Raw genomic sequence first — 20,551 nt, forward strand, 5'->3', positions numbered from 1 at the left:
TTTCAATGAAGTTGGGACGTTGTGTAAAATAAAAACAGAATACAATGATTTACAAATCCTGTTCAACCTATATTCAATTGAATACACCACAAAGACAACATATTTAATGTTCAAACTGATAAACTTTATTGTTTTTGTGCAAATATTTGCTAATTTTGAAATGGATGCCTGCAACACGTCTCAAAAAAGCTGGGGCAGTGGTATGTTTACCACTGTGTTACATCACCTTTCCTTCTAACAGCACTAAATAAGCATTTAGGAACTGAGGACATAAACTGTTGAAGCTTTGTTGGTGGCATTCTTTCCCATTCTTGCTTGACTTCAGTTGTTCAACAGTCCGGAGTCTCGGTTGTCATATTTTGCGCTTCATAATGCGCCACGCATTTTCAGTGGGTGACAGGTGTGGACTGGAGGCAGGCCAATCTAGTACCCACACTCTTTTACTATGATGCCACGCTGTTGTAACATGTGTAGAATGTTGCTTGGCATTGTCTTGCTGAAATAAGCAGGGACGTCCCTGAAAAAGACGTTGCTTGGATGGCAGCATGTTTTGCTCCAAAACCTGGATGTACCTTTCAGCATTGATGGTGCCATCACCGATGTGTAAGTTGCCCATGCCATGGGCACTAACACACCCCCATACCATAACAGATGCTGGCTTTTGAATTTTATGCTGGTAACAATCTGGATGTTTTTTTTTTTCCTCTTTTGTCTGGAGGACATGACGTCCATGATTTCCAAAAACAATTTGAAATGTGGACTCATCAGATCACAGCACACTTTTCCACTTTGCTTCTATCCATTTGAAATGAGCTCGGGCCCAGAGAAGGTGGCGGCATTGGATGTTGTTGATGTATGGCTTTCCCTTTGCGTGGTCGAGTTATAACTTATACATGTACATGTAGCGACGAACTGTGTTAACTGACAATGGCTTTTTGAAGTGTTCCTGAGCCCACGTGGTAGGTAGCTTTACACAATGATGTCAGTTTTTAATGCAGTGCCACCTGAGGGATCAAAGGTCACGGGCATTCAGTGTTGGTTTTCGGCCTTGCCTCTTACGTGTCGAAAGCTCTCCAGATTCTCTGAATCTTCTGATTACATTATGAACTGTAGATGATGGAATCCCTAAATTCCTTGCAATTGAATGTTGAGAAACATTGTTCTTAAACTGTTGGACTACTTTTTCATGTAGTTGTTCACAAAGTGGTGATCCTTGCCCCATCTTTGCTTGTGAATGGCTGAGCCTTTTGGGGATGCTCGTTTTATACCCAGTCATGACACTCACCTGTTTCCAATTAACCTATTCACCTGTGGAATGTTCCAAACAGGTGGTATTTGAGCACGTTTGAAGCCCAGTTGCTGTTATTTGAGCATTGGACTATTGGTCCAGGCGGCGGGATGGACATCTCACCGCCTGGACCATCGACTACCTCACTGACCCCCCGCAGTATGTGCTGCTGCGTGGCTGTCAGTCCAAGGTAGTAAGGTGCAGCACAGGGGCCCCCCAGGGCACTGTCCTCTCGCCTTTCCTTTTCACCCTTTACACCTCGGACTTCACCTACAACACGGACAGCTGCCATCTCCAGAAGTTCTCTGATGACTCCGCCATTGTGGGTAGTGTGTCTGAGGGGAACGAGCTGAAGTACTGGTCAGTCATCACAGACTTTGTGGACTGGTGTGAGTGCAACCACTTGTGTCTCAACACCAGTAAGACGAAGGAGATTGTGATCGACTTCAGGAAGAAACCACCCCCTCACCCACCGGTGAACATCCAGGGGGAGTACATAGAGACTGTGGACAGTTTCAAATACCTGGGTGTTCACCTCAACAACAAACTGGACTGGACTCACAACACTGACGCCCTGTACAAGAAAGGCCTGAGTCGCCTCCACCTCCTGAGGAGACTGAGATCCTTTGGAGTGAGCAGGCCTCTGCTTAAGACCTTCTATGACTCTGTTGTAGCCTCTGCTCTCCTCTATGCTGTCTTCTGTTGGGCACCGGGCAGCACAGAGTGGGAGAGAAAGAGACTAAATAGCTGGTCAGGAAGTCCAGCTCTGTCCTGGGCTGTCCTCTGGAGGAGGTGGCTGAGAGGAGGGTGTTAGCCATGTTCAAATCCATCATGGACAACTCCTCTCACCCTCTGCACCGGACTGTAGTGGAGCTGAGCAGCTCCTTCAGTGACAGACTGAGGCACCCTCAGTGCAAGAAGGAACGATACCGCAGGTTGTTCCTCCCTGCTGCTGTCAGGCTGTACAATAACACTGTGAAATAACCACATGCAATAATATGTCCACAAATCATGTGCAATATTAATATGTCCACAAATCATGTGCAGTAACAACTCGTTTACAAATCCCTGCACTAATGTCACCTTATCACATCTAAATTCCACTTCACATATTGTAAATAAGATGCTCCTATTTTTTTCAACTCCAATCATGTTTATATATGCATATGTACACTCAACAAAAATATAAAGGCAACACTTTTGGTTTTGCTCCCATTTTGTATGAGATGAACTCAAAGATCTAAAACTTTTTCCACATACACAATATCACCATTTCCCTCAAATATTGTTCACAAACCAGTCTAAATCTGTGATAGTGAGCACTAGTGTTGTGACGTTCGCGAACGAGCCGATTCTTTTGAACGGCTCTTTAATATGAACGAAGGGAGCCGAGTTGTGGCTGCGCGGGAGCCGTTCTTTTTGTCGTTCTTTTTTTTTCATGCGTGTTTGTTTCACACGCTCCCAGGAACATAATCCAGTTGCGGTTGCGGCTGTGGCTCCCCCCACATAGAAAGAGAGCAGCTACTGGGGGAGACACACAGGCAGCAGCGGCATGTGCCTTCTCCTGCAGGGGGGAGGGGGGTTCTTGCGGCATGAATAAGAGAATCAAGTTAACATGACGGACCTTGATCACACGGAGCAAGTTGCTGTGGAAAGCTCCCAATACAGAGAGTATTTTTCCTGCAGTATATTTGCTGCAGGAGCTGCGTCTGGATGACGGCTGCTTTCAGCGGTCTTTCCTCCTCTGCGGGACCCAGTTTGAGGACCTCCTGTCCCGTTCACGCGCGCACATGTAAACAACAATAAAAAAAAAGAAACTGCTGCCTACTGTGGACTGCAGCTTGCTCTTCACCCAAAAACTCTGTTATGATTATGTTTAGAAACCAGTCACCATTTGTTTTATTATACATCTGTGAAGTTAATTAATAAAATATTCTGGACAGACGATTAGCTCGCACGCACATGTAAAAAAAATAAAAAAATAAAAGAATGAAAGAAACTCCGCTGCTTGCTGCTGAGGCTGCAGCTCACTCTTTCCCCCCATAAAAACCTCTGTCATAATTGTGTTTAGAAACCAGTCACCATTTGCTTTATACATCTGTGTAGTTAATTAATAAAATATTCTCAACAGACGATTCGCTCGCGCGCACGTAAAATAAAAAGAGAAAAAAAAAAAACTCCGCTACCCCCTGCTGTGGTGCTGCTGGTCGCTCCAAAAACTCTTGTCATAATTGTGAAATAAAGGACAAAAGAGACATAAGTCCTGCTCACAGGCTGCTCTCTAAATATATATGTCCACTGCTGGCACAAAACTTAGGGAGACACAGAATAGGGGAGCAAATTTGAAAAGTGACATTGAGATGGCTCATTTCTCTCGCTCTCTCTCTCTCTCTCAATATTTTTAGGCTTAATTATCAATTTATGTCACAAATGGCACTAGGAATTTCTAACCAGAATGCATTGTAATGGCAAAGTGCGCATGCACGCTGCAGCATGCACCATCACGAATGCGCACATGGCAGAAATTGATAATTAAGCCTAAAAAAAAAAAAAAAAAAAAAGAGCCATATGAGCCAGTTTTTTGAACGGCTCTTTGAAAGGAACGAGCCATAAAGATCCGGATCCCCCCAAAGAGCCATAAATCCCATCTCTAGTGGGCACTTCTCTTTTGCTGAGATAATCCATCCCACCTCACATGTGTGCCATATCAAGATGCTGCTTAGACACCATGATTAGTGCACAGGTGTGCCTTAGACTGCCCACAATAAAAGGCCACTCTGAAAGGTGCAGTTTTATCACACAGCACAATGCCACAGATGTCGCAAGATTTGAGGGAGCGTGCAATTGGCATGCTGACAGCAGCTGCATCACTGATAGAAATACATACAAACATAGGTTTACCTCTAAAGTAATGAAAATAAAAATTGGGGCTTTTTATTTTTTGTTGTTCCAGTAATGTTTACCAGAGTGGTGGTGTTAGACGTATTTGCACGAAAGCTGTTGGGAGAGGGTCGTAACACGGACCTGCAACAGGGGGCGCATATGAACGGACAATGGATAAGACAAAGAGTAACAATTTAATGTTGTGAAACGCACAACTGAATACAGACACAGATAATGCCAATTGTACACAAGGTGACGTGCGGGCAGGCTCGAAGATAGGAGACCTCTGGCGATCGGAGAGCCGGGACCCACACAGCTTCCACCACCAACGGCCTGAAGAACACCGGAGCAGTTATGATGAGTGTGTATCCACACACTCGGTAATCCTTTTTCTACAAGTCTTCAAGGAGGGAAAACCTCCACCTCCAAACAACTACGTGCAGGTCCTGATACTACTTATCCGTGAGGAGAGAAGTACGTCGTCTCCTGTTGGATCTGCAATCCCAGCCTCCAGCTGAGGAAAGGTCCAGGAACGCCTGCAAAGCAATCAAAACTCACTGTGCGATTGGCACCAAAACTGCAGAGAGGTTTACCTTCAACGGTAGGTGATTTCTCGGCGAGGAGGTGGAGTAATGATCCGGCTTTTGTAGAGCTGCAGGTGATTGGTGACAGCTGGTGTAAATGAGTGACAGCTGTCACTCTCTGTCTCGACGCCCTCTCATGCTTGAAGCCCGCACTCCAAGCAGGGCGCCGACTGGTGGTGGTGGGCCAGCAGTACCTCCTCTTCAGCGGCCCACACAACAAAAGCAATATTTGAATCTTTGTTTGATTCTATAGAAGCCCCTGTGAATCGAATGCACTAGTGAATAAACTAGTTAATCTATAATTTCATAAGAATTATTTCTGGCCGGCCATTTTTGTTGGTGTCAGACGTTCCCATCCATAGAGTTGTGAATTAAGATACCCAAAACATAACTGCAAAACATGAACAAAATTCTGGGGAGTCCTCTGTGTCTTAATCCTTCAAAGCCAATATAAATTGAATCTTGATCCAGAATTCGGATTCGGATCTGGATCACCTCCAAAATTCAGGGGAGTCTCCTGTGTCCTAATATCTACCTGTTGTGAAAATTTGGTGAGAATCTGTGAAGTAGTATTGATGTAATCCTTCAAAACATATATAAAGTGAAATCTTATTCCAGAATCCGGATCCAGACCACCTCCAACATGTATTATTCTTCCCTGGCGTAATATTAATCTGTGTTGAAAATTTGGTGAGAATCCGTCAAGTAGTTTTGAAGTAATCCTTCAAAGCCGATATAAAGTGAATCTTGATTGAGAATTTGGATTCGGATCTGGATCACCTCCAAAATTCATGGGCGTCTTCTGTATTCTAATATCTACCTGTTCTGTAAATTTGGTGAGAATCCGTGAAGTAGTTTTGGGCTGAATCTCAGTTTTACCCCTTGGCCCTTCCCCTTACCCCTTCCCCTCCGTTTTGCATGAGCCTGAGAGACAGAGGGGTGTCTCAATTCTCTTTCTGGTGTGAGGCAGAGGGGAAGGTGGATGGCTACAAACCCCTCCAAACGGAGTGTGCATCCAGATTCACTCCGTTTGGAGGGGTAGGAGGAGCTTACCGCTGTCTCCAAAGAAGCAAACATAGCTCCAAAAGAGGCGCACAAATGAAATGGCTTTCATTACAAATTATGCTGTTTAGAAACTTCTAACTTGCCAAAAAACTTTACAGTTGCCTGTGACAGCAACGTCTATGCTGCTGGATGCATGTTGCGTATATTGTCGTTCTGAAGAATATTGTAACTTCGCTCGTGCACTGAGGCGTTATAATGCATATACACACGAACACTATGATAAGACACTTTTATATCTCACAATGGAGAAAATCATGATAAAGGATAAGCACGTTAATTTGTTTGTTCATAAATCATTGGATAATAGCGATCCCTGCTGTTGGATTTCAAGGTCTGTAATGCGTGTGTATTTTGTAAACAAACAGGGAACCTTGAGCATACTCGTCTCCTAATAAGCTTTCAGGCAGAAAATGAGAATTTCACCAATGGGAATAAGTTGGAAAATATACACACACACATATATGTACGAGGTCTGTTAGAAAAGTATCCAACCTTTTTTTGTTGCAAAGACCTGATGGATTTGAATCAAGTGTACTTGCATGAGCCAATCTTGAACCTTCGTGCGCATGTGTGAATTTTTTCACGCCTGTCGATTGTGTCAGTTGCTGGCAAGTAGCATTTGTGTGAGATTGTGTGTAGTGCTCTCGGCGGATTTTCATTGCAAAGAAAATGACGGAATGACTGGAGCAGTGCTAAATTTTGACAGAAACTGGGCGACAGCCAGGTGGAAACCATTCAGAAGATTCAGACGGCTTTCGGTGGCTTTTCAGTTGTGTGACTATCCGAGAAATTGTGGAAGAGGTGGGCATCATTTTTCGGAGTCCAGCATGTCCTGTGAGACTTCAACATGAAGTTTCTTTTGCTCCGCCGTCAGCTTTGGCACGAATTTCGCTGCCAATCCTTTTATGGCCAAATCTTCTGTCACAGTGCAATGTGCCGAAAAAGTGCTGATGTCCACCTCTTCGGCAATTTCTCGGATAGTCACATGATGGTCCTCGCATCACCACAGCGTTCACTTTGGCACTGATCTGGTCATTTCAGCATGTTGATGGCCGACCGGAGCGTGGCTCGCTCTCCACCATTGTGCGCATGTCTTTAAACCGGTTGTACCACTCCTCAATCTTTGTGATGCCCATAGCATCGTGACTGAAAGCCGTCTGAATCTTCCGAATGGTTTCCACATGGCTGTCGCCCAGTTTCTGGCAAAATGTGATGCAGTAGCGCTGCTCCAGTCATTGCGTCATTTTCCTTGCAATGAAAAACCACTGAGAGCACTACACACGACCTCACACAAATGCTGCTTGCCAGCAACTGACGCAATCGACAGGCGTGAAAAAATTCACACGAGCACGTAGGTTCAAGGTTGGCTCATGCAAGCACGCTTGATTCAAATCAATCAGGTTTTTGCAAAAAACAAAAAAAATAAAAATAAATAAATAAATAAGGTCGGATACTTTTCTAACAGACCTCATATTCAAGTGTAACACATAACCTGATGTCCTAACAGACTAATGTTAACAGATGTAGATGCAGCCCTTAACATACGAGTACATACAGGTGCTGGTCATATAATTAGAATATCATGAAAAAGTTGATTTATTTCAGTAATTCCATTCAAAAAGTGAAACTTGTATAATGTATACATTCATTGCACACACACTGATATATTTTAAGTGTTTGTTTATTTTAATTACTAATTAATTAATTAGTAATCAGTCAACTAATTATTAATCAAACAATATTATTTGTTTACTACTATTGATTAATTATTGTCTTATTAACATTAACTAATTACTAATTAATTATTAATACTATTAATTATTGTTATAAATGACAAATTAATTACATTAATTAACATGACATGATTGTAATGCATCGAAGAAATCTGTGACTTTTTCTATTTCTTTGCATTTACGCAGAAAGGCAAGAAAATAAAAAGAGCAAACAGGCTACTGCAACAAGTTGCGTTTCGGTTGCCATGTTAACAAACAGTGAAGATGGCAGTTTGACATGGGCAGTTTTTTTTTTCTCCTAAGGTGGATGGGTGTCTCAGTTCATAGGGCTAGAGGCATACCCCTTCACCTTACCCCTTGTTTTAAAGGGGTAGGGGTAGGGCCAAGGGGAAGGGGTACAAAAGAGAATTGAGATCCTTCAAAACGTATATAAAGTGAAATCTTGATCCAGAATCCGAATCCAGATCACCTCCAAAATTTATTGGAGTCTTCCCTGGCGTAATATTTATCTGTGTTGAAAATTTGGTGAGAATCGTGAAGTAGTTTTGACGTAATCCTTCATATGAAACTTGATCCAGAATTCGGATTCGGATCTGGATATATATGCCAAGATGGCTCTGTTGTGTCTGGCTGCTCGTCTGCTGCTCTCCAGTCTGTTTGTTATTTTATTGTTTTTAAATTATGCTGTTTTTGAATCAGAGTCACTGTGGGTGTATGATCGCCAAACGCTGCTGGATCTCCAGCCCCCGGTTCGGGGTGGACAGAACTTTCCGCCCCAATTTTTATCGGAGGTGCTGGCTTTTCTGTGCCAGGCTCCTGCGCTGCCTTTCGGCCGAAAGCACAGTCGTGGCCACGGGAGACGAAGTGGCCGACTGGTGAAGCTGAAGCACTGTTTGGCCTGCTGTTTGGCGTCTGGACGAGCTGTGCACAGAATTCTGGCAGGATCTGTCCTGCCCTGGAGCCTTGTGGATCCGGTTAAAGCCTGCGTGGTGCCGCTGGTCAGCTCTGAGGACTGTCGGCCCGACCGTCCATGTCCTCACCTGGGCTTGCTTCGCTGGGTTCCGAACAGTCAGACTGTCATGCCCACTGATGTCCTTACCCTGGGTCTCCTGAACATCAGATCACTTCGAAAGTTTTGTTGATTAATGATTTAATCATGGATCATCATTTAGATACGATTGGCTTATGTGAAACCTGGCTCAAACCCACAACTCTTCTTCCTCTGAATGAGGCCTGCCCACCGGTGTATACATTTAATCACGTGTTTCGTGGCATGAAGCAAGGCGGGGGTGTTGCTTTTATTTATAAATCTATGTTTTCTTTATTAGGTGTTGGGGGTCACAAATATAATTTGTTAGAGCATCTGACTCTCCTTTATGCCCACGATGGTAAGTACTGTCAGGGTCATAAAACTGGAGCTCAGCTATGTTATATTGTCACTGTTTATAGGCTCCCTGGCCCATACTCTGGTTTCTTAGATGAATTTGGTGCATTCATCTCTAGTTTGTCAACAAGTGCAGAGAACATTTTGATTATTGGTGACTTTAACATTCATATAAATAACCCCTCTGATCCCCTTAGGAAATCATTTATGCAAATTGTGGATGCATTAGGATTCCAGCAATGCATTCAGGACCCGACACATATTAGTGGAAATACCCTGGATCTGGTTCTTGCACATGGGTTTGCTGTCACGAATATCGATATCTTGCCTCTCGCATCTGTAGTCTCAGACCATTCACTTATCAGGTTTACATTTATGCTGCCGCGTTTAGTTTAACAACAATCTTGTCTACTACTGCGGCATCGTATTAAACCCTCAACTATGACTGAACTTGAAGCTAGACTACCTGATATTTTAGCATTGAGTCTGGAGAACACTAAATAAGTAGACAGCCTTCCAGATAGTCTAAATTTAGCGCTTAAAACTACACATCATAATATTGCGCCTCTTCTTTTGGGGCCACCCCCTTCCAAGGCACAGTCACCTTGGTTCAGTGGTTTCTTGCATGACCTCAGACAGAAGGCTAGAAGTTTGGAACAGAAATGGCGTAGTTCCAAATTAGAGGTGTTCCGCCTTGTGTGGCGGGATGCTATTTTAGATTATAAGCATGCACTATTGGCCACAAAGCGGGCCTATTACTCTGATTTGATCAGTAAAAACAAACATAACTCAAAGTTCTTGTTTGACACGGTAGCATTTCTTATTCATGGGCAGCCAGCTGTTAGTCATTCTCCCTTTTCAGTGCAGGATTTCATGGATTATTTTGAGAAGAAAATAGAAGATATTAGGCTGAGCATATCTCAGCACGCCTCAGCCCAGCCATTAAAACCTGCTATGGAGGTTGGTGCTCCCACTGAGGTGTTACCTAGATTTTCAGAATTTAATAGTATTTCATTAGGCATGCTGATGAAACTCATGGCATCTACAAAAAGCACAGCCTGTTTATTTGATCATATGCCAACAAAACTGTTTAAGGACGTGTGGTCCACTCTTGGGCTGACTGTGCTGGAAATTATCAATCTGTCATTAACCTCTGGATCTGTTCCAAAATGTTTTAAATCTGCAGTGATTAAACCATTACTTAAGAATTCTAATCTTGACCCTAGTGTATTGAAAAATTACAGGCCGATATCAAATGTATCATTCTGTTCCAAAATTTTAGAAAAGGTGGTTTCACTGCAGCTCGTAGACCACCTCACTGAGAATGATCTTTTTGAGCCGCTGCAGTCTGCTTTTAGGAAATATCACTCCACAGAGACAGCGCTCACTAAAGTAGTGAATGATCTTCTATGAGCAATGGACTCAGACACCACTATGGTTTTGGTGTTGTTGGATCTCAGTGCTGCTTTTGATACCATGAATCATCATTTTGCTCGATAGGTTGGAGAATCTTTTTGGGATTACTGGAAGTGTCCTTGCATGGTTGACGCCATATCTGTCCAGTCGTTCTCAATGTGTCTATAATGGCACTACCGCTGACCTTGGTGACATGAGATTTGGGGTTCCACAGGGATCCATTTTAGGCCCCTTGCTTTTTTCCCTGTATGGAGCACCCCTTGGGCATATACTGCAGACTTTTTGGATTGCCTTTCATTGTTACGCTGATGATACCCAGTTGTACATGCCGATAACTGCGGGAAATGTCACTCCCATAAAATCCCTGGAGGACTGTCTTCTATCAGTGAGAAGTCGATGTCTAGTAACTTCCTACTTTTAAACTTTAATAAGACTGAAATGATGTTTCTTGGTCCAGCGAGACATCAGCATCAGTTTGACCAGCTGGCGCTTGGCCTAGGTTCGTGTGTCATACATCATACGGACAAAATGAGGAACCTTGGGGTAATTTTTGATCCCATGTTGTCTTTTGTCCACCACATCAGGGATGTTAACTCGGACTGCTTTTTTCCATCTGCGAAATATAGCGAGGATCCACCCCATCCTGTCTATGGCTAATGCTGAGACCCTGATTCATGGTTTTCTTTCTTCTAGACTAGATTATTGTAATGTTCTATTTTTTATAGTGTTCTATTTTTCTGTGTTCTATTTTTTACTGCAGTCCAGCATTAGGGGTCTTCAGCTGGTTCAGAACGCTGCTGCCAGATTGTTGACACATAGCAGAAGGTCTGAACATATCGCACCCATTTTGGCATCCTTGCACTGGCTCCCTGTGTCTGTGAGAGCAGATTTTAAGGTTTTGTTAATTACTTATAAAGTTGTTCATGGACTGGCGCCATCTTATCTGGCTGATCTGGTGGAACTTTACGTTCTGGCCGGGCTTTGCGGTCGCAGGATGCGGGACTTCTTTGTGTTCCCAGGGTGAAGAAAAAGTCAGCAGGTCAAAGAGCCTTCTCTCATCGTGCACCCACCCTATGGAACAGTTTTCCTGCGACCGTGAGGCAGTAAGATCCATGGATATTTTTAAGTCGAGACTGAAAACCCATTTTTATTCTCTTTCTTATGAATAGTTTTTATTTTTTTAATCAGTTTAATTCTTTTCTTTTCTGTTTTTAATTATGTATTAGAATTTTTTTTAATTGGAATTAATTAATTAATTTTTTAAAATTTTTTAATTTTAATTTTTAGTTGGAAGCCTTAAGGACAAGTTGGAACATGTCCAGCTGTTAAACAATTTCTCAGATACTCACTCAACTGAAAGCCATCAAAAGCCGCCTGGTTTTTACAAATGGTTATCAACACGGAGGTGTTTTTCCTGTGCCGCCGCACCGCGCCGGCTGCGTCCCGACGCGCAGACCTGTCCGCACGTCTTTCATTAATAAAATCTCCTTTAACAGTGGAATGTCCGGATAAACTGCTGATCCCGACCTCTTCTGAAAGTTCTCTGTTCTCTCACGACATTCTGGGTCAACAGAGGCTTAAATTTGGAAGCTTTCAGCTCGAAACAGGCAGACAGTGGCGGCTCAGGGCGCGTCGCGACGTCCCGCTCCGTGGGCAGTCCTTAAAGAGACAGCAACAGTCCATAATCTCTCATCAGCCGTTAAAATTTTCACAGAAAACCAGCTGAATTTCTCGAATGATGTCCACTTCGATGTGTGTTGGGTATTTTCTCCTCCAAACATTTTTTAAAACCTTTAACAAGACAAACAGAGTCAAGAAACACCAGTGAGACAGAAAATCAAATATTACGCGCGGAGTGCGGCCAGGCTGTACACCAAGGCTACACTAAAGTCTGGCCTGCTTTTCCGCTCTTTTTATTAAGAGACGCCCTCATCACATAAACAAAAAACTTGTCCTAAGGGTGGGGGTGATGACGCAAGACAAGTTTCTTCCCGTAACATAAACGCATACGTCAATAAGTGCAGCTGTAAGGAAGGACACTTTCTTTTACACAGGTCAGCACATCTCGTTCGTCTGTTGCAGTTATCAGCTGTTCTGCATCTGCCTGAAGTGTCCTGTCTTCCACACTCCTTCACACTAAACACCACATCACAATAGTCAAAACGTTCTCTTGCTCCCAGTCGTTAGAGGCTGCGAAAACAAAGTTATGTTATAACAATAAGTACATCCAGTCCTTCATTCCCAGCTCAGATTGACCCCAGAGTGCTAAAACAAAATTGAATTCTCAGGCTTGGTTAAGACAGGTGCAAAACAGCACAACACCGTTCTCATGAGAAAGAAGACAAAGCTAAAACAAGGTTGAATAACACATACATTCTCAGGGTGAAGTGCAAACAGCACAACACCGTTTTCATAAGACAGAAGACGAAGGTACAAATGTTTAACAGTGATAACATATATATATATATATATAAAATCCTTAACAATGTGCCTCACAGTTTTGGAAATAATTTTGATCAAGCAAAGCGTCAGTCTCTCAGGAAGTTCTCAGACAAAGAGATTCCGACGGGAGGGGGTGGACCACTCCTCACTCAAAGCCAGCCCACAGGCGAATGATGTAACCGACAGGCGTGAAAAAACTCACGCATGCGCTCGAGGGTTCAAGGTTGTCTGATGTAATCGCACGTGATTCAAATCCATATAGTTTTTGAAAAAAATAAAAAGGTACGTTAGTTTTATCACAGACCTCGTACACCTTATGTGGTTACAGTCAATATGACAAATACAACCCCAATTCCAATCAAGTTGGGACATTGAGTGAAATGTAAATAAAAACAGAATACAATGATTTGCAAATCCTCTTCAACCTACATTCAGTTGAATACACCACAAAGACAAGATATTTAATGTTCATTCTGACAGACTTTTTTGTTTTTGTGCAAGTATTTGCTCATTTTGAAATGGATGCCTGCAACACGTTTCAAAAAAGCTGGGACAGGGCAACAAAAGACTGGGAAAGTTGATGAATGCTCAAAGAACACTTGTTTGGAATATTCCACAGGTGATCAGGTTAATTGGAAACAGGTGAGTGTCATGATTGGGTATAAAAGGAGCATCCCCAAAAGGCTTAGTTGTTCACAAACAAAGATGGGGCGAGGATCACCACTTTGTAAACAACTGCGTGAAAAATAGTCCAAAAGTTTAAGAACAATGTTTCTCAATGTTCAATTGCAAGGAATATAGGGATTCCATCATCTTCCTCACGAAGCACCCACAGTCTGTGAAACCTGGCCCCCACCTTTTCTCCACCATCATACTCAGCACCGGTTCCCCTCAAGGCTGTGTATTGAGCCCCCTCCTGTTCACTCTTTACACTCATGACTGCTCTCTGACCCATCTCTCAAACACCATCATAAAAATGGGGATGATACCACCGTGGTTGGGCTCATCTCAGGGGGAGATGAGTCTGATTACAGAGACAAGGTTAACCGACTGACAGCGTGGTGTTCAGCTAACAACCTGCCGCTGAACACCACAAAAACAAAATAAATAATCTTGGACTTCAGAAAGGGCAGGGCTGACCCAGCCCCACTCCACATCCATAGGGGCTGTGTGGAAACGGTCAGCTCCATCAGGTTCCTGGGAGTACAGCTCTTTGACAGCCTCTCCTGGACTGCCAACACCACAGTGGTGGTGAAGAAAGCCCAGCAGCGACTCCACTTCCTGAGGGTGCTCAGGAGGAACAGTCTAGAGGAGAAGCTGCTGGTGTTGCTCTACAGAGCCACCATTGAGAGCATCCTAATATACTGCATTACAACGTGGTACGGGGGTGCTCAGCAGCAGACAGGAGAGCACTGCAGAGAGTGATCAACACGAGCCAGAGGATTACTGGTTGCTCTTTGCCCACCTGGAGGACATTGCCAGCTCTCGCTACCTCAGCAGAGCTGCCAGCATCATCAAAGACACATCCCACCCCAGCAATCACCTACTTGACCTATTACCCTCGGGCCGACAGTATAGGTCAATCAAAACTAGGACAAACAGATTCAGGGACAGCTTTCTCCCCAGAGCAGTAACTGCACTGAACAATAACAAACCACATTAATTTGCACTTTTCAAAGTTCTTGTGCAATATCTGTACCCATGTGCAATATCATTCCACAGTTGTACATAATTCTCGTCTTACATTTTACATTTTGTCCACATTTTATTTTAGTTGTACATATATTTAAATAATTTATTTTGTTAAATTTCATTATCTTTTATTTGGCTAACAATTACTCGCACCTCAGAAAAGCACCTTTTGGAGTTGCACTCAAATATTGTTGCAGTGTAAATTACAATGACAATAAAGGCGATTCTGATTTGATTCTGATCTACAGTCTATAATATAATCAGAAGATTCAGATAATCTGGAAAACTTTCTACATGTAAGTGGCAAGGCCGAAAACCAACATTGAATGCCGTGACCTTCGATCCCTCAGGCAGCACTGCATTAAAAACCGACATCATTGTGTAAAGCTGGGCATACACTGTACGTTATTTTCAATTGTTGTACTCAGCTCCAGCTCAGACTGTGCGAAAAAGGGTGTAAAAGTTCAGAGCGCACGATTTATGTTGTCACACTGTACGGCCCGATGCTCTGATGCGATCTGACCGCTCACATTGTACGTTCAAAAACTACACATCGGACTCATGTTTCCAGAAGCAAAACGTAAACAGAAGATTTTTTTTTTCTTTTTCTTTTTTTCAAACTTTATTTACATTTCTTATTTTTACAAAAACTCTCGATGGGAGACATCAAAGTAAAAAAAAAAAAAAAAAAAAAAAATACAAGACTTTAAACGAGTGAAGAATAATAGGGAAGAAAGAAGCTGCTCCTCCAAAGAGGTGGTCACTGTTTATGCTCTCTCTGGTGTTTGCACAGGCACAGTGTGAGAGGTTGGATGCTTGTAGCGCTTCAGCAGCGGGATACCATCACGACGGCCAACCAGAATATCAAACAGGTTTGATATTCATCCGACCATACGATTGCCGATCGGGAACTGGTCGTGAGAGATTAAATGCAGCTTGTTACTCCATGTACGAGGTCTATTAGAAAAGTATCCGACCTTATTAGTTTTTTCAAAAACCATATGGATTTGAATCACGTCTGATTACATCAGACATGCTTGAACCCTCGTGGGCATGCGAGAGTTTTTTCACGCCTGTCGGTTACGTCATTCGCCTGTGGGCAGTCTTTGAGTGAGGAGTGACCCACTCTCTCGTCGTTTTTTTCATTGTTTAGGAATGGCTCAGAGACTGCTGCTTTGTTTGATCAAAATTTTTTCAAAACTGTAAGGCACAACTGAGTGGACACCATTTGATAAATTCAGCTGGGTGTCCTGGGTGAATTAAGCCTTAAATTAGGATGTTTTCAGCTCGAAACAGGCCGGCGACGGCGCCTGGTAGCGCTGCAGGACGTCCCGCTCCGTGGGAAGTCCTTACACTGACAGAAACACCCCATAATCTCTCATCAGCCATCAGCCGTTAAACTTTTCACCGAAAACCAGCTTAATTTCTCGAATAGTGTCCACTCGGATATTCCTCACAGGTCCAGAAAAAAGTTTGATAAAACAACGCACGCCTTCTCGAGCAGCGTGTGAAACAAAGGAATTCAGCCGAGAGGGCGGGACCACATCTCATTCAAGGCCTGCCCACAGGGAAATGACGTCACCGACGCGTGAAAAAACTCACGCATGCGCACGAGGGTTCAAGCATGATTGGTGTAATCTCACGTCATTCAAATCCATATAGTTAAAAAAAAATAAAAGGGTCGTTTTATTATCTAAGAGACCTCGTATACTACAAGATGCAGGATGCACTATTAAGCTGAAACTCGGCGCGATCCAAAAAATTTCTCACACGAATGAAAAATCGGCTGAAAAAGGGCCAAAACTCCTTAAGCCTAAATCCTTAAGCCCAGCTTAAAGGATATTGATACCATTATCGATTCCGCTTATCGATCCGATTCCTTATCGATTCCCTTATTGATACCTCCTATGAATTTTTTGTGTACTAAAAGTAGGCTTTACGGGTTTTCTATGTCAAGGTCAAAGAGCTTTTTCTTATCGTGCACCCGCTCTGTGGAACGGTCTTCCTGCGACCATGAGGCAATCAGACATTTTTAAGCCAAGACTTAAAGCCTATTTTTATTCTCTTTCTTATGAATAGTTTTTATTTTTTTTTATCTGTTTTATTCTTTTACTTCTGTTTTTAATTATGTTATTTAATTTTTTTTTTTTTATTTATTAATTTTTTTTTTACGTTGAACTGTTCTGTGTGAGGCGCCTTAAGATGGCTTTTGTTGTGATTTGGCGCTTTATAAGCTGATTAAATTGAAATTGAATTGAAATTGAACAACATTTTATTGAGTCTTAAAGTAAATAAATATGAAATTGGTCACTGGATCCTTAAACTTTGGACATAATAAACTACAATATACATGGTGGGTCCTTGATCTCTGGACATAAATAGAAATAAACTAAATCTGTAGTTATTGTATAAAGCATTTCCTTTCAGACATTATTGGCATGAATGTCTTTACATCTGAGCTGTGCTGCACGTCATGATGAAATTCATAAAGAATGCAGGACGTCTCATTTTGAGAAGAAAAAATTTGTTTTAGTTGATTGTAGTTTCTTCTCTGTATTACAGCATTTGTAAGTGGTGTCATTTTATTCAAAGTGGCAATTTGTTTTGAAGTTATTATTATTATTCCGACCGGACTCTGTCTCAGCAGAGAGCCGTGCAGCGTTTTGAGCTATGCCAACGGAACGGAGGATGGTTCTCGTTTCTTGACTGCAACAAGACAAGAGTCCCAGTTAGTGACTTTAATCCACACAAACGTGACTAATGATTCATATGCTAATGGCTTTGAGAGGGTTTAAGAAGCGGACTTGCCGTTTCTGAAGAGCAGTGAATCAAAGAACCATGAGCCAGTGGATCGAAGCATTGTTTCATTGGTTCAGGCTTCAAAGTGGTGTTGCGCTGCAGAAAAGGTTGATTTCAGAGAGTCTGTAATCAACGTAGAGGAATGAACATTTTCCCGACAAACACTCTCAAAAACAATGGCTGCTCTGAAAGACTGATAAGGGAATTGTTAAGCAAAAAGTCTATTGATATTCGATATAAAAGTTATCAAAATAATTTCTGTAGGTCAAAAGGCATGGCTGCTACGGTTTGACAAACTTTGGCGAGCATTTTGGGGCATGCCATTTCAATTTGAACGGCTGTCACACCCACATACTTCATCGTAGAGCCTTCAAACTTGCTGGCCATGATCAAGGTTCTGCCCTGAACATCCTCATATAATAACATCCCACCGAACTCCTAGGCCCCCGGTGGTAACAGGAAATGTCCTATTTATACTTTAACAGGTACTGATGTCACATAGTTAACCCCATCAACTTCACTCCACTTCTAAAACATGCAGAACAGGGTGTCGGCCATTTTGAATTTTCGTGTCTTTTTCATGTGATTTCCACACGTTGTACTTGAACAAACTCTTCCTTGGGATTTTGTCCAGTGCACTTCACATTTCTTTCAGATCATCCAGGCATGATACTGATCAAAAGTTATCAAAAGCTTTTTCCTATTTTGATGGGGTGTTGCCGCTATGGCGTTGCCATTTTGACCCTCCACCATGGAACATTATGTTTAAACAGATACTGATGTCACAGTTAACCCCATCAACTTCATTCTACTTCTAAAACATGCAGAACAAGTTGGTGAACGTACACAATGATCGCCGAGAAGCTACAAGTAATGGCGTCCATGTTGTGGCGTGCCGAATATCTTCCCTTTGCCATGAAATTACTTTCTTCCTTTTGGTCGCTTTAATTTTGTCGTATCATCATGACAATTGATACACAGTTCAACAATGACAACCTCTTACAGATGATAGGTGCGACACCCATGGGCGTGGCAAAATGCCTCTATAGCGCCCCCTTGGAACTTTCAAAAACTCCTCCCCATAGGGGTTTTTATTTTGGCCCGGGGAGACAGTTGCACGAATACGAGGGCCCGTATATGACTGCTTGCAGTCCTTGTTCATAATGTTTTTAAAAATCAGTTTTATTATCATTTATATGAAAATGACAGGATTCCTGTTCAGTATCCCAGATTTTATTCCCCCTCTGTCTTCCTGTTCTGAGTACCACGTGAACTGTGAAAACAAGGTCTCTAGTGAGCGGGTCTTGATTTATGAGGTTGACCATGTGTGTCTGTGTGCATGTGTTCGTGCACATACGCTTTCAACCTAAGGGTCCCAGTGACCTCCCCTTTGGTGACCCCAATCACCATAGCAAGTTTGGTGTGGATTAATTGCTTAATTACTGTGACTGTGCATATTGAACACAAAAGACACACACACACACACATGGTCTGGTTTATATATTAGATAACCAGGAAGGTTAACACTGGTTGTAGTTGTGTAGTTCTGCCTGTGGAACTGTTGTATTTATTGTTAATGACCAGGCAGTTAATTACTTTGGTTGTTATTGTCTTGTTCTGCCAGTTGAACTGTTTTATTTAATGATAATGACCAGGAAGTTAAACTCATTGGTCATTACAGTTAGTTTTGATCTTCTAACTTTTTTGTTTATTGATATTAACCATGAAGTTAAACTCTGGTTATTTCTCTGTCAATCTTCCTGTGGAATTCTTTTATTTTTTGTTAAATGGGCTGTTCATGAAATGCTGTGGTTTGTAGGTAAAATGTTGGGGCCTGTATATAAAGTGCCATGGCGTGTAGATAAAGAGTTTCCTTTTACATAAAATGCTGTGCCTTGTAGATAAAATGCTGTGACCTGTATTGATAATATGCTTGGGCCCTTAAATAAAATGCTGTGGCCAACAATAAAATGTTGAGGCCTCCATTGATAATATGCTGGGGCCTATAGATAAAGCACTAGAGCCTATTGATAAAATGCTGCAAGGCTCACAGATAAAATGCTGTGGCCTTTATTGATATGTTGGGGCCTATAGATATAGATATGGTTTGTGATCATTGGGTTTAAGGGTGTGGTTTGTGACCACTTGTTTTAAGAGCGTATTTTACCATGCAGCACTGACCCAAACCACATAATGGAAATGGGGCTCTCAGTAGACTGTAAAAAATCCATAAATTAGCCACATCATTGTTTAAGCCACAGTGTTCAAAGCATGTGAAAGAAGTAGCATGTTTAACCTGCTGGTCCACAGCTGTCAACCTTCTGCTTCCAGTTGACGTCTTGTCCTCCTCAATGGGACAATGTCAAAACAGCTGTCTTCAAAAATGTGTTGAGGACAGGATGGAAGTTCCTGGTTTTTAGTGGTGTGCAGTTAAAAATTGGAATATTTATCTCTTCAGTAACCACACACAGGGAAAGCATTAATTTCAAGCTTGTTTAATTTTAGTCTTAAATACTAAAAAAAAAAAAAAAAAAACACATCGTGTTACCTACGCGGTTTGTGACCATCGGTTTTAAGGATGCAGTTTGTGACCATCGGTTTTAAGGGTGCGACGTGTGAGCTGTTCCTGGAAAGAATTCTTACAGATGTTTGTTTTTGCTATGTTTTCAGGTGGAAGCAGCTCGGGATGCCCCCCTACTTCATCATCCTCGTCATCCTCCTCCACCTCATCGTCATCCTCTTCCTCTGCTGCCCAGGCCTTCTCCCTCGCTGAACCAGCCATGACCAGCCAGCACACTCGTACACATCCCTCCTTCAGCTCGCTTCACTCCGTGGCTGAGCAGCAACAGGTAACACCACTTCATACTTCTGTTGTCTTCATGTCTTCATGATTGACAACACCCTATCAATTTTGAATAGACTCCACCCCCAGGAAGGTGGAGCTCTGCCCCCTCCATGCTGACCATTGATATGTGTGGTAATGAGGATCATGTCAGACATGCCAGACAAAACATGTTTGCACTGTTAGCTTGGGCTAGAGTCCCTTTTATCAGAGGGTAGCAACATGATGAACCGAGAAAAAAAGGGTCATGTGACTCGTGGTGCCATCTTGGGGCCAAAATTGCGTTCACTGTTAATCTGTCTGCATGTAATAAATGCAGCTATTTTATTTGTTTATTCACTGAAAATGCCGGGTTGCTGTGCATTTGGAGGCACAACAAGATGTACAGATTCCCTTCATATCGAAACAGAAGAAAAATTTGGG

At 42.5% G+C, this 20,551-nt stretch overlaps 1 protein-coding gene across 1 annotated transcript in view; it reads left to right on the top strand.

Moving 5' to 3' along the window:
- The window catches only part of dyrk1b (dual-specificity tyrosine-(Y)-phosphorylation regulated kinase 1B), a 229,835-nt gene that overhangs the window by 36,070 nt on the left and 173,214 nt on the right, over positions 1-20,551 (top strand). The window contains exon 2 of the mRNA XM_034173932.1: positions 19,957-20,135. Within this exon, the coding sequence (XP_034029823.1) occupies positions 19,957-20,135 (179 nt within the window). The remainder of the gene's footprint in view (positions 1-19,956; positions 20,136-20,551) is intronic.

This window comes from Thalassophryne amazonica, chromosome 7 (assembly GCF_902500255.1).
Source record: "Thalassophryne amazonica chromosome 7, fThaAma1.1, whole genome shotgun sequence".
Classification (NCBI taxonomy): Eukaryota; Metazoa; Chordata; class Actinopteri; order Batrachoidiformes; family Batrachoididae; genus Thalassophryne; species Thalassophryne amazonica.